This window comes from Labeo rohita, chromosome 20 (assembly GCF_022985175.1).
Source record: "Labeo rohita strain BAU-BD-2019 chromosome 20, IGBB_LRoh.1.0, whole genome shotgun sequence".
NCBI classification, from domain to species: domain Eukaryota; kingdom Metazoa; phylum Chordata; class Actinopteri; order Cypriniformes; family Cyprinidae; genus Labeo; species Labeo rohita.
The window spans coordinates 30,626,537-30,639,390 of NC_066888.1; the positions used below are offsets into that span (position 1 = coordinate 30,626,537).

Here is a 12,854-nt window from a genome sequence, read left to right on the forward strand (position 1 = left end):
CAGCGAGAAACGCCAAGAGGAGCTTAGATGTGATTGTATAATCAGTGAGTTCAACAAAAGAGAGATGAGAAACAGAGAAGAGACGTGTACACATGCTCACAGCAAATAAAAAGCACATTTACACCGCAATAACTTAAAAGCATCACACTTTTAGAGAAGACTTTTATTTCTTGTTCATTTCTTGAAGCTACAGAATCTTTCCATTCAGTTCCTAGTTTTCTTTTTTGAATCTTCAGTCTCGCCTTGCGTCCAAATTCCTTTTGGCATCCGGCCCTGGAGGCCATTTTCCTGGAATTGTCATTGCTTCTGTTCTACAGAGAAAAGAAGTAGCCCTTTGTGATGTATGAGATACAAGCTTCTTCTCTTTTTTGCGCATTCCACGTCGTAGAACTTCAGATACCTATTGAATGTGAGAGGAGCCCCAAAACTGAGGCTAGAGCACTGCTGATCGCTCTGGGCACCATCACACATGGTCTGCAAGTAAAAAATAGCTTGTGAAATTGATCTGTTTACAAGCATGCTCATAAAATGATTATACATAATAAAGAGTGTGGTGGAACTGGTTTATTGCAGGAAAAATTGAGCTAAAATCAGGTACCAGCTGATTGTCGCTGGTTTTAGCTGATCCAGGATTGTCATTGGTCCATCATTTGATGGTCTATATGGCTTGCTGTATATAGACTTTCAACTTGTAAACAATCTTGGTCAAACTTAGTGTTGGTAGAATGGATAATAGAACTAAAAATGTAACTATATAAAAAAAATATTAAAAAAAAATATATATAAACCGAAATAATAAAATTAGTGGCAGAATAATCCAAACTGATTAAAATTACATAACAATAAAACAGAAATGTGTTCATAAAATAAATTGAAATATAAAGTAAAATTGAAAAAAAAAGTTAAAGGAGAACTCCACTTCCAGAACAACAATTTACAAATAATTTACTCACCCCCTTGTCACCCAAGATGTTCATGTCTTTCTTTCTTCAGTCGTAAAGAAATTATGTTTTTGTGGCTTCAAACGATCCCAAATGCGGTTGTAAATGATCCCAGCCGAGAAAGAAGGGTCTTATCTAGTGCAATGACTGGGTTGGAACTTCTGCAGCAGTGTAGGATGATTTTGAAATTATTTTTGAAGTTGAGGGAGAAAATACGATTGGAGTTTTTCGACATACCCTAACTGTCTTGAGCCAGAATACACAGAGTTCATGGAGAGAAAGGTAAGATGAGCATCTGGGATTAAAAAGTATTTAAATTGTATTTTTTTAATGAAAATAACTGATCGTTTCGATAGATAAGACCCTTTTCCGGTTTACAACCGCATTTGGGATTGTTTGAAGCCACATTTAAACTGCCTTTTGGAAGTTCAAAATCGGGGGACCATAGCAGTCCATTATATGGAGAAAAATGCAGAAATGTTTTCCTCAAAAAACATAATTTCTTTATGACTGACGAAAGAAAGACATGAACATCTTGGATGACAAGGGGGTAAGTACATTATATGTGAATCTTTGTTTTGGAAGTGGACTTCTCCTTTAAAACATTCAAAAGCCCCTATAAGATGGTATGATTCGTTATACCACTGTTAGTTTAATCTGCTCTCTATAGCTGCATGGCAGGGTTTGTCAAAGAAAACATAACACTTTCCTAATCTTGTGCTATTCAGCGGCCTTCTCTCTCTCTTCGATGAAATATAGTGCTGAACTGAAAACAGAGCATTTTTCTTCCAAGAACTCGTGTTATGGTGCTAAAAAACGGGGGAGGAAAAACACAGGCAAACTCTCATACACAAAATATGTTGCCAGATGAGATGAAAGTACTGATTATGACTTGAAATGAAAATATTGCATGAGCTATTAGATTTAATAAAAAGTTGCATAATTTTGATTAAATATTCTAAAGAAAAATATTTTCTTCCTTTGGAATGTTTAATTTCCTGATGAATCACGTAATAATACAAGAAGTATTTAGGAACTTTTTTGACTTTTAGAAACCTAGAGCCATCCAGCTTGACCAGATCAGGTCCTGACATGTGGAAAACCGTGACCTCGCGTGACCTTTGCTCTTTCACAAGTAAACTCCTGCAACACAATTCCATCATCCTCCCTGCATATGCTGCTTAACTCCTCACTGCTGCACGACTTACCCTCTGGAAAGTCTTTTACGTTATGACTATGCTCAAGTCTTTAAACTGCCTGCCAATAGCTGCCAGAATCAAACTCAAGAAGCTGTTGCTGCCAAAGACTGAGAGCCCACAACTTCAAATCATACGCTTAATCTCGCCATGCAAACTGTCCATTTGTTCACTTCTGTTGATCAGAACGAGCCCATTCATCATTCTTTTTTTTTTTTTTAAATATAGCATTGAGAAACTTGAATTGAATCATCAGTTTTTTGCAGTCCATTCAAAAACGCACAACTTAAGCACATTTTTGTTGTGAAACGCAATATACCTAATTTTTTTATATTTTATATATTGAATTATTATATGTTTATCATGCACTTCTTTATTATAACATTATTTATAATAGTTGTACTGCACTAACAAATGCAAACTCATTGATTTAATTCTGCTTTAATGGCTTGTCTTTTTTGCCCTAACCTTAGTGCTTGACTTTATTTTTTGTTACCTTAAAAAAAAAAAAAGTGCATGCTACGGACATAATACATGTGTGATGTTATAGTATGATGTGCTGAGATTATACCGAAGATATCAACAGGAGGAGATTCAGGTGCATCAGAGAGGGTGGTCTTCTCCTCCCCAGCCAACGGCATACTTTGACCTCCATCAAACATGCCAAAAACAGCCACGGAGTATTTAGTTCCAGCTCTGTGAACGAAGGACAAAACTGAAACCATATGTGTCAACTCAAAATGAGAAGTACGATTAGCATGTTATTGTTAAGACAAACACCCAAAGGTGATGCTAAAGATTACCTGAGTTCCTCCAGAACAACCGTGTTGTCGTATGGCCCCACAAGATATTCTCCCAGATCAATATCATTACCGCTGGGATGGAAAGTGACTTTGTACCCTCGAACATCACCGGGAGCGGGATCCCAGGTTACACGGAAACTGGTTTTGGTGGGTTCAGAGGTCTGTAGGTTTCTTGGGGCTTTATATGGTGACACTGCAGGATGAAGAATAGCAGATATCAGCATTTGCTAATGTAATATCACAAGATTTGAAATTTTCATAGTAAATAATATATGGCTTGCATGATGCTAAGGTGCTTTGGGTGGTTTTTAGGACATTCGCTAAGATGTTTAGGATGTTCTTTAACACATTGTCATGCAGTTGCTAGGGTAGTTGCTTACTGGACTAAGCCAAAAGCCTGAATAGTGTGATATTCTGGTCTCTTGATACAGCTCAAGTCCTTCTTTCAATGCAAATCTATGCGTTTTATCGTTCAAGGTGAAAATCTTGAGTTTGAGCGTAATAACAATACTATAATTCAGGCAGCAAAAATTATTTAGGAGTTACACACTGAAGTTGAACACTTTGTTCCAATCAATAACCCTACACCACAAAAAATGATGTTTTTCTTCAGTATTTTTGTCTCGTTTTCCATTACAAATATCTAAACATTCTTAAATCAAAAGACACTTAAGAAGCAGAATGACTGAAGATATTAAGACTTGTTTTCCGAAAAAAAATAAAAAAAAATCAAAATTTAGTTAGTTTTTGATTAAAACAAGAAACAATGTCTGGAAAATAATCTTGTTTTATTTTATTTTTATGTTTTAAGTTTTTTTTCTGACAGATATATTGGCAAATATTTTTCCTGTTTTCCTAAACTCATTTCATTTTAATTTCTTTTATTTTCAGAAAAGTAATTTTGCTTCTCAAGTAAATTTGATTTAGAAATGCTTAGACATCTGTACTAAAAACAAGACACTTTTATACACTTTTTATTAGAAAAAGTGTATGAAAATGAAGTAGGAAGAAAGTTTTTGTTTTTAAAAAGTATGTAATTTTGATACTTTTTTTAATCTTCAGTTTTATTTCTTCAGTAATTAACTTCCCAAGTAGATGTATCTTAATTTAGGATTTTTTAGATATTTGTACTAAAAAAAATCAAACAAAAATACAAAAGAAGAACATATTTTTTTACTGAAAAACATCAAAAGGAAGTGAGTTTTTGCTTAAAACAAGAAAAAAACATCTGTAAATGGGGGCAGAAAACCAATCTTGTTTTCTCTTTGAATTAAGTTGATTTTCCTGACCCCACTGGCAGATATTTTCTTGTTTTAAGCATAAACTTACTTAATTGTGATGCTTTTTATATTAGATATAGTCACTTTGCTTCTCAAAATAAATTCACATTTAAGAACTATTAGATATTTGCACTTGAAGACAAGAGCAAAATACTTTGGATGAGCGTCATTTTTTGCAGCGTTAGTACTGTAAGTGGTAATGTGTGCCTGTGTCTGCACGTATCTGTGACTCATGGGCTTTGAATTATTGGCCAACGTACGTGTGGTTCCTACTCCTTGCCTTGCTTTTCCTTCTCCTCGTTTGTAAATGGGATGCACTTTGATGTTGTAGGTGGTCAGGGGCTGCAGTTTCCTCAGCATGGTGCTGGTGACGTTGGCGGGGATCTTCATCGTCATCTCTTTGCCGCCGGCTTCAGGGACGTACGTGAGCCTGTAGCTGACCACGGGGCCTGGAGCGGCTTTCCACGTCACGCGCATGGTGCGTTCGGTTTCGTCAAACACCAGTAAAGCCTTGGCGGATACAGATGCTACATATGGACAAAAACAAAAAAGTTTGACTAAAAGTCCACTAGAGTTAACAGCCTGGATAAATCAAAAAGTGACAAATGAAATGAAAACAGACAAGCTGGGATGGTTAGAGGTGAACGTGAAACCGCAAACAAGCCAAAAGGAAGCAAAAGTCTTCCTTCTTCCAATACTCTCTCAATCTCCACACTAGTGTTTCGTTTCCACGAGTTTGTACGATTTAAGCTGGGCAGAGAAAACGCATCCACGCTTCAGCCAGCATCCTGGTCGACATACGGCCTGTATTATGGGCTGCCCTGCACACATGCAACCCCTTAAATCTGCTCTTTACGGCAGTGGTGATGTGCCCTGCACCCGTGTTGCGATCAGCTCATTTTTTCCACCCAGAGGCAAGTGACTACTGCACAGAAACTCAAAACTCACCGCACTCGCCAAAATTCGGTGCCAAGTGCAAAACCGCAACTTGAAGTAGTCACGCTAACATTAAATAATTTTTTGACCAGCTAAGATTCAAACGTTTCTTTTCCTTTTCCATTCTTTTCCTTCGATCAAGTACCGCAGATTGCAGTTGTTGATTGATCCACTTTAAATTTTTAAGCCCGAGGCGCAGGCGTGCATGTCCTCTTACGTCTGTTTTACCCTAAGAACCATTTTTCTTTCCTGGAAGATGTTTGCTAGATTTAAAGATAACCATAACCCTAATCTAACCTCCAGCTTCCTTTGATGAGCCAATCATCCCAAATTGTTTCACTAAGTTCTAGTTACACTATTAAATCATCCAGAAAGAGTTTTACAGTCATTACAAGTAATTATTCAGCAACTTTTTGCAACTTCATACTACATCCACCATGTTGTCCTTGTCATGTAACCTCACTGCTTTTCACAAATCCTCTCCTTTGGCCTCATGAGATAGTAAAGTGTCTATCAGTACATCAATACTGTAAATTTGGACATGCTACACTTTCTACATACTGTTTTTCACCTACTGTATATAAGAGAAGCATGCAATTTCAGATGCAGCCTATGTTTCGTTATTGTAACAATATAAATTTAACACAGCACAGCATTACTCTAAAACATGCAGTGCATTAGACTAAACTGCAGCCAAAAAAGCCATATGTGACCCTGGACCACAAAACTGGTCGTAAGTAGCACAGGTATATTTGTAGCAATAGCCAACAATGCATTGCATGGGTCAAAAGTATAGATTTTTCTTTTATGCCAAAAATCATTAGGATATTAAGTAAAGATCAAGTTAAAAATCATGTACCATTAAGGTATTATGCACATTTCCTACCGTAAATATAGCAAAACTTATTTTTTGATTAGTAATATGCATTGCTAAGAACTTCATTTGGACAACTTTAAAGGTGATTTTCTCAATATTTAGATTTTTTTGCACCCTCAGATTCCAGATTTCCAAATAGTTGTATCTCGGCCAAATATTGTCCTATCCTAACAAACCATACATCAATAGAAAGCTTATTTATTCAGATGATGTATAAATCTCAATTTCAAAAAATGTACTTATGACTGGTTTTGTGGTCCAGGGTCCCATATTGCAATTTTATTTAAATGAATTGTGCATCCCTATTTAATTATTAGCTTTCATCAACTCTTTATTTAGACAATATGGGGTTGCTACAATAACACCTAAAACAGGTTCACGTACCATCAGTGGTCTCCTCTCCCACAAGTGCTTCTCCATTCCCTCTGTCATATGACGCGAACACAGACACCTGGTAGCGTGTTTCAGGGGTGAGGTTTTCCAACAGCGCACTGGTCACATCCCCAGGCACCATCTTCTCCCCAGACTCCTCAGAGAACAGAGACCTCCAGCGAACACGATACTGCCTCACTCGTCCTGGAGCTGCCGTCCATGACGCCATGAAACTGGTGTCCGTCACATCGCTGGTTATCAAGTCTCTCGGTGAGCCCAACTCTGCAGGCAACAGACAAAACTGACATTAATATACAGAAATTATGTGTGTAAATCGAGAAGGTGGGTGGTGTGTTTTAGTGAGTTGCTGGTTTGAGGTACTGTATGCAAGAAATGGTATTTTGTCACTGCAGCAAGCGCAAAGTTACTTGGGTTAAAAGGATTACTTTCCAAGCTGTATTTTAGCAGAATCACCCTGGGCCATAATCTGATATATTTCTAGAAGCAGATGGACCGTTTCTCATGATGTCTCTGGTGTCATTGGTGCAGGTGTGTCAGGACTGCAATGAGCACTAATTCATTCAGGTGAAACTTAACAGCCGGTCATAAAGTCTGAAGTCAACACACAGAGACCTTACAAAAACCACCACAGAGTCCCAAAAGCACTCTGTCATACAAATAAACTTCACATAGTCCACTTTAGGATTTTAAGGCAGTCTCTTCTAAGTGGCCTCCTTCACATTTTTTACATCACATTATGAAATATTTTTACTTAAAATATGTGAGTGTCTCAGGAAGACTGATGTACTATCAGATATACAGTACGATCTCCAGGCGTTTTTAGTGATGTAAAGATAGACTAATCAGAATCAGAATTAGCTTTATTCGCCAAGTGTGCGCAAACACACGAGGAATTTGTTGTGGTTTTTTAAGGTGCTCCTGGTACATACATACATACATACATACATACAACATTTAAATAAAATAAAAACTTGCAGCCAATTTAATGCAGCCAATTTAAAGCTAGTTTCTGAATAAATGTCTGTTCTGTACATTTAATAAATTTGAAATATAGCAAACCTTTATATAATATATTATAAATAATATAAAAACTATATTATATTATAATATAATATTATATTATATTATAGTTTTCAATATTTTGAATGCTATTATTTTTGTATTTTCCATTTTAATTTTATTAAGGTTTCAGAAATTTAGTTGTGTGTTTGCCATTTTTATTAGTTATAATTTGAATATTATCTTTATTATAATTTTTAATATCTGTACAAAATTAAAAATGATGCTTTGGCTGTCAAGCTTAAAAATAAGATTATTATAGTTAACTAAAACTAAAATGTCACCCTGGACCTCAAAACCAGTCATAAGGGTCAGTTTTTGGAAATTAAGATTTATGTATCATCTGAACGCTAAATACATAAGCTTTCCACTGATGTATGGTTTGTTAGGATGGGACAATATTTGGCTGAGATACAACTATTTGAAAATCTGGAATCTGAGGCTGCAAAAAAATCGCCTTTAAATTTGTCCAAATGAAGTTCTTAGCAATGCATATTACTAATCAAAAAATAAGTTTTGATACATTTACAGAAGGAAATTTACAAAATATCTTCATGGAACATGATCTTTACTTAATATCCTAATGATTTTTGGCATAAAAGAATGATCGATCATTTTGACCCATGCAATGTATTTTTGGCTATGCTACAAATATACCTGTGTGGTCCAGTGTCACAAATTAAAACCATAAAAATTATGGGATTTTATTTCAGTAATTGTTTATTTTATTTCAAGTAACAACATTTTTTATGGTTTTAGTTTTAGTTAACTATTATAACCTTGTTTTGGAGCTTGACAGTCCTTGATCACCTTGAAAGTCATGCAGGTTTGGAAATTACATAAGTGTCTGAATATAATATTCATTATTGAGACGACTGTTTCTTTAAAAAAATAACAGTGGAAAAAATTCTACATGAAGATGTTAGTACACATGAGAAGTTGACACTCTTTTAAATCAGTGCAAGATTCTAAGACTTCGGAGAAGAGGCAGAGGAGCGAATGCTTGCCAACCTGCTTTTTTCCATAACAAGGCAAATCCCCACAAAACCGCCATAAAGTACCCTCCTCAGATGTCTGAAACCTTCTCAAATCCTAGTCATTCTTCATCCCTCTATCCTTGCCTTTTTCCACCTCCTGTTCTGTCTCATCCTTGCCTGACACGATTCTAAGTCACAAATTGGAAACAGCGTATCTCGAACAATGCGACTTCTTACATCTTTGCTCAACATGCTTCTTTCATATGCATTTCTCTGCAGCCCAACAGCAGGATTTTATTTGACTCTGCCTTTAAAAGGGTCTTGAAATTCAAATGATCTTTTATGTCCATTTAAAGATGCAATTCCATTCAAAAAGCCAATCGGCATCCCGTGCTGCTCCGAAATCCAAAGCCAAGACAGACCATACACATGCAGTAAATTTTCTGCAGTGTTTTTGAAGTTTAACCTCGTGTCAATCACCGGGAAAGTGCAGGTGCTGGAAGAGCCTTCGGTCGTCCCCTTCATCTGCGCTTTACCTACATCTCCGGGGGTCACGAGCCGGACAGCGAGGCCAGCTTGAACACATTAAGCGCTTTGACAGATGGCAAACAGGAAGAGCAATCCTCCTCTGAGGATACCCAGGTGCTGAAGTACGAAGTCACCTTTTGGCCTGTTTGTATCTAGCTGATTGAGTCTTTATTTTAAATTAATATCCGTATGTAACACTATAATATCCTGCTATGTAATCCGTCTCACTTCGATTGGCCAGGTGCTACTCTAACGAGACTATAATACAAGTAAGATCCCTTTGGAAATAATCTCATCTGAAGTACAAGGCAGGTAACGCGTTCCACATGTGTGCGCCTTTGAGTTTACATTATGATAAGTCCTCACGTCTCTTGATTCTCCTTTGTATATATGCAGATGGAAACCCTTCTGATTCATTATTCAATCTTCTGTGAGATGGCGAAACAAAACAGCTGATTTTAGTTTCACGGTTTTCACTCAGCGACGTCACAGACACACATTTTTTAAGAGCAACGGTTTCGGCAGACAGAAGGCCGTCACTTTGCACACCGCTTCAATTATCCTGCCGAAAAAATTTGTTTTTGTGTTTTTAAAGACATTTTATCTCAACAAATAATCTCTTTAAACACTGACTTTGAAATATAACAATAAATCACTTAAGCATACCAAGTAAGAAATATGGCAACTATTATAACGCCACGCAGCATTTCCCTTTTTTTTATACAGGAAAGCCTCAAGGCCTTCTCAGCGAGTTGCTGGAAACCATCCTTTTTGAGGTAATTGAACCTGCTGAAGACTCGCTCCACACAGACAGGTCAATGATTAACTAAGACAGCGCGAATTATCTCAAAATGCACGTAGCATCTGGGATTGTAGACTTTCTCTGCTCTACAAACGGACACGCTAGGTCATAAACTGGACCAGAGCCCAGTCAACACACACCTGCATCAGATTGGGGACAGAGCGGAAATCTTTCATGCTCCTCCTTATGCATATCCTCTTGAGGACGCAAAGGAAGGAACAGAGATGTCTGGGTGACTGCTCTTCTTCTTTCCTGCATAGTTCCTGCATTACGTAACTCTGTGCATTAAAGAACTTCATTTAGTCCAGCTCCCGCAGTGTCTCAGTGGACGAATGCAGAAACTGAAATCACCATCTCATAATCTTCAATGTCAGTCCATAATCAAGCCACAATGCTACGCTCCTCACAGATTAGATTTCGAAACTTCTGAATGCTACACGAACCACTACATGATACACTGAAAAGAACAACCCAGGCCAAATCTCCGGCTGACCAAAAACAAACTCTCAATACACAGCTACTCCCATTTAAACAATCATTCAACCAAAAAATTCATTTACTTATCCTCCAAACTCACATATCTCTCCACAAAAGACAAAAAGGCAAGAAAAAAAATGCAAGTCTTCAGAAGCTCTTTCAGTCACATGGCTTTTCTGCTCATCTGTCATATTTATGACCATGAGCTGGGTAAAGCAATGGCAGTGATTACAAAAACACATGAGCGAAGATACCAAGAAAAAGTGTTAATCATTGTATTTGAGCCATACCAGCTCCACATGACTGAAACAGATGAAGAATTACTATATGTTTTCATTAAAAAGTACTCCTGACAGCCCAGAGTACTTCTTGTATGCTCAGTGATGACAGACTTTTGATTTTTGGTTAAACTATCCCTTTAAAAGGTTTTCCATCATACAGAGCCTCTCAACTCCTTCTGGGCTCTGATCTTTGGCCCTCGAATCTGACATAAGATTACCGGAATTCGGTGATTTAAGAACCTGGGCAAGCTTTTGTCTTGGTAATTTCATTTGCAGATACTGTAGCCATGTTGCTGTAGCTTAAGATTTGGTCTTCTGAAACCCCAAAAGACCTGTGAGCTGTTTTGAATGAAAGGAGCAGTATAATCGCTCAGCTCTGTTCAACCTATTTGTTTATCCTTCTCCAGACAGGAGAGGAGGATGTTAAAAATGCCCCTAGTCTTTCCTAGGCTGATCCAAAATAATTTACACTGCAGTGCACTCACAGGGAGTTTGATGAGTGCTTTTTACAGTTTTTACACAAAAAAAGTATACAATTACAGCAATTTCACATGCAAGCATTTTCTTAGCGAGAAATGGGATATGTCTGGGATATGTCTGTGCTAATGTCATTTTGCACGTCTTTATCCAGCTTACCAGCTCTGAGCTTTCAACGCTGCATCACACCACCCCCAAAACGGGTTGTGTCCTCAAGATAATATTGCACTTGTTGTGTGTTTCTTATAGGAATGTTATGTAAGTGCATGTACATACCTTCTAGTGTGGTTCCTGTGCCCTGCAGTGGCTCTCCTAAGCCAGAGGCGTAGCGTGCCCTCACAGCCAGCTGGTACTCTGTGCCTGGTTGGAGATTCTTTAGCAAGGTTGCTGTGGTGTCCCCCTTAACCGTCACTTCCTTCATCTCACCACCTTCCGTGGGCTGGTAGAACACGCGATACTGTGAAACTCTTCCTGGCGCCGCAGCCCACGACAGCTGCATGGACGACACGGTCTCGTCCGAAACACGCAGGTCTCTCGGTGAGCCACGTTCTACCAGAAGTAGGAAGAGAAAGCAGTTAGAAACAAAATAAAGCCCAGTGGTCCCTCCTTCAAAGTCTAAGGTTGATTTCAATTGTTTAGTCATCCACCAGGTGAAAAATCACAAGTTTGATCACTTAGTAAAGTCCCCCAAAAAGTTTTGAAGAATAATGTCCTTAAAAAACCAGCACAACTAAAAAACTGATGAAACGGGAGTTAGAAACTAATCCCTGGAACAGAGACAATGCAGAGATAAAACACAGGCGTCGAAAGTCATGACCTGGGATTTGTCCTTTGCAGATTATAACTGTGGACAGACTGCAGCTGCATTGTTGTAGGCAGCCATCAAGACGCAGCTGGCTCATGCTTGAACACTAACTACTCTCAGACTTGATAAAGAACCCAGAGGTTTTGCCTAACCAAACAGACATTTTTCGCCAACTGAATGAAAGAAATTCTGGGAAACGTCTCATGGAGTTTTTGTCAAAATCAACTTTGATTTTCCATTCACTTAAGGTGTTTGGCTGCTCAACCAATCAATGCAAAACTTTACACCAGATATTTGAAACACCAGAGATTCACACCCAGTCGGGTGTCTCACAAATGTATATATGCCTAGGAAACCACCGATAAAGATGCAACAATGAGTGGGCATTCCTTTTAAACAAATGCAAATTTGTTGACGGTGACTAACAATCTAATAATTCAGGTTATACAATGACCTGGACGAATGTGAACACTCCCTTGGATATGTGAAAAAAAATTCTGAACTGGCACTTTCCCACTTAAAATTCCAGTAAAATGAATTCAGGCTCATAATCCCATGGTATCATGCCTTCAAACGATCAGTTTCACTGGCTGGGCATAATATTTTGGAGGGGAAGTCTGTAAGTTGTTCCAATCACCTTCTTTCGTTGTTCCATCAATCCGCATCTGAGGTCCAACTCCTGATGGGTATTCAGCTGCCACAGAGACACGGTAGGTAGTAACTGGGTAAAGTTGCTGCAGAATAATGGTGGTCTCAGGGCCATCTGTTGCAGTTTCTAGCAACCCACTATCCCCTTGGACCGGGACATATGTGAGTCTGTACCGCACTACTGGACCTGGAGCCGCCCCCCATGAGACACGGAAACTGCTGGTGGTCTCTTCAGACACCCTCAGGTTGTTCACGGATCCTTGTTCTGCATAAATCAGAAAACAAGCGTCACAAAAAGTCTGTTTTAAAGGCAGAGTTTACCCTCAAACTCACCTGGTACAATAGCCGGGGGACTCTTTTAAAACTCATAAAAA

General features: G+C 38.2%; 1 protein-coding gene across 1 annotated transcript in view; it reads right to left on the reverse strand.

The window, feature by feature from the left end:
- col12a1b (collagen, type XII, alpha 1b) overlaps window positions 1-12,854 on the reverse strand; it is a 67,227-nt gene that overhangs the window by 45,401 nt on the left and 8,972 nt on the right. Inside the window, 6 exon segments of the mRNA XM_051139122.1 lie at window positions 2,709-2,833; window positions 2,941-3,133; window positions 4,481-4,747; window positions 6,418-6,687; window positions 11,304-11,576; window positions 12,470-12,745. Coding sequence (XP_050995079.1) covers window positions 2,709-2,833; window positions 2,941-3,133; window positions 4,481-4,747; window positions 6,418-6,687; window positions 11,304-11,576; window positions 12,470-12,745 — 1,404 coding nt within the window.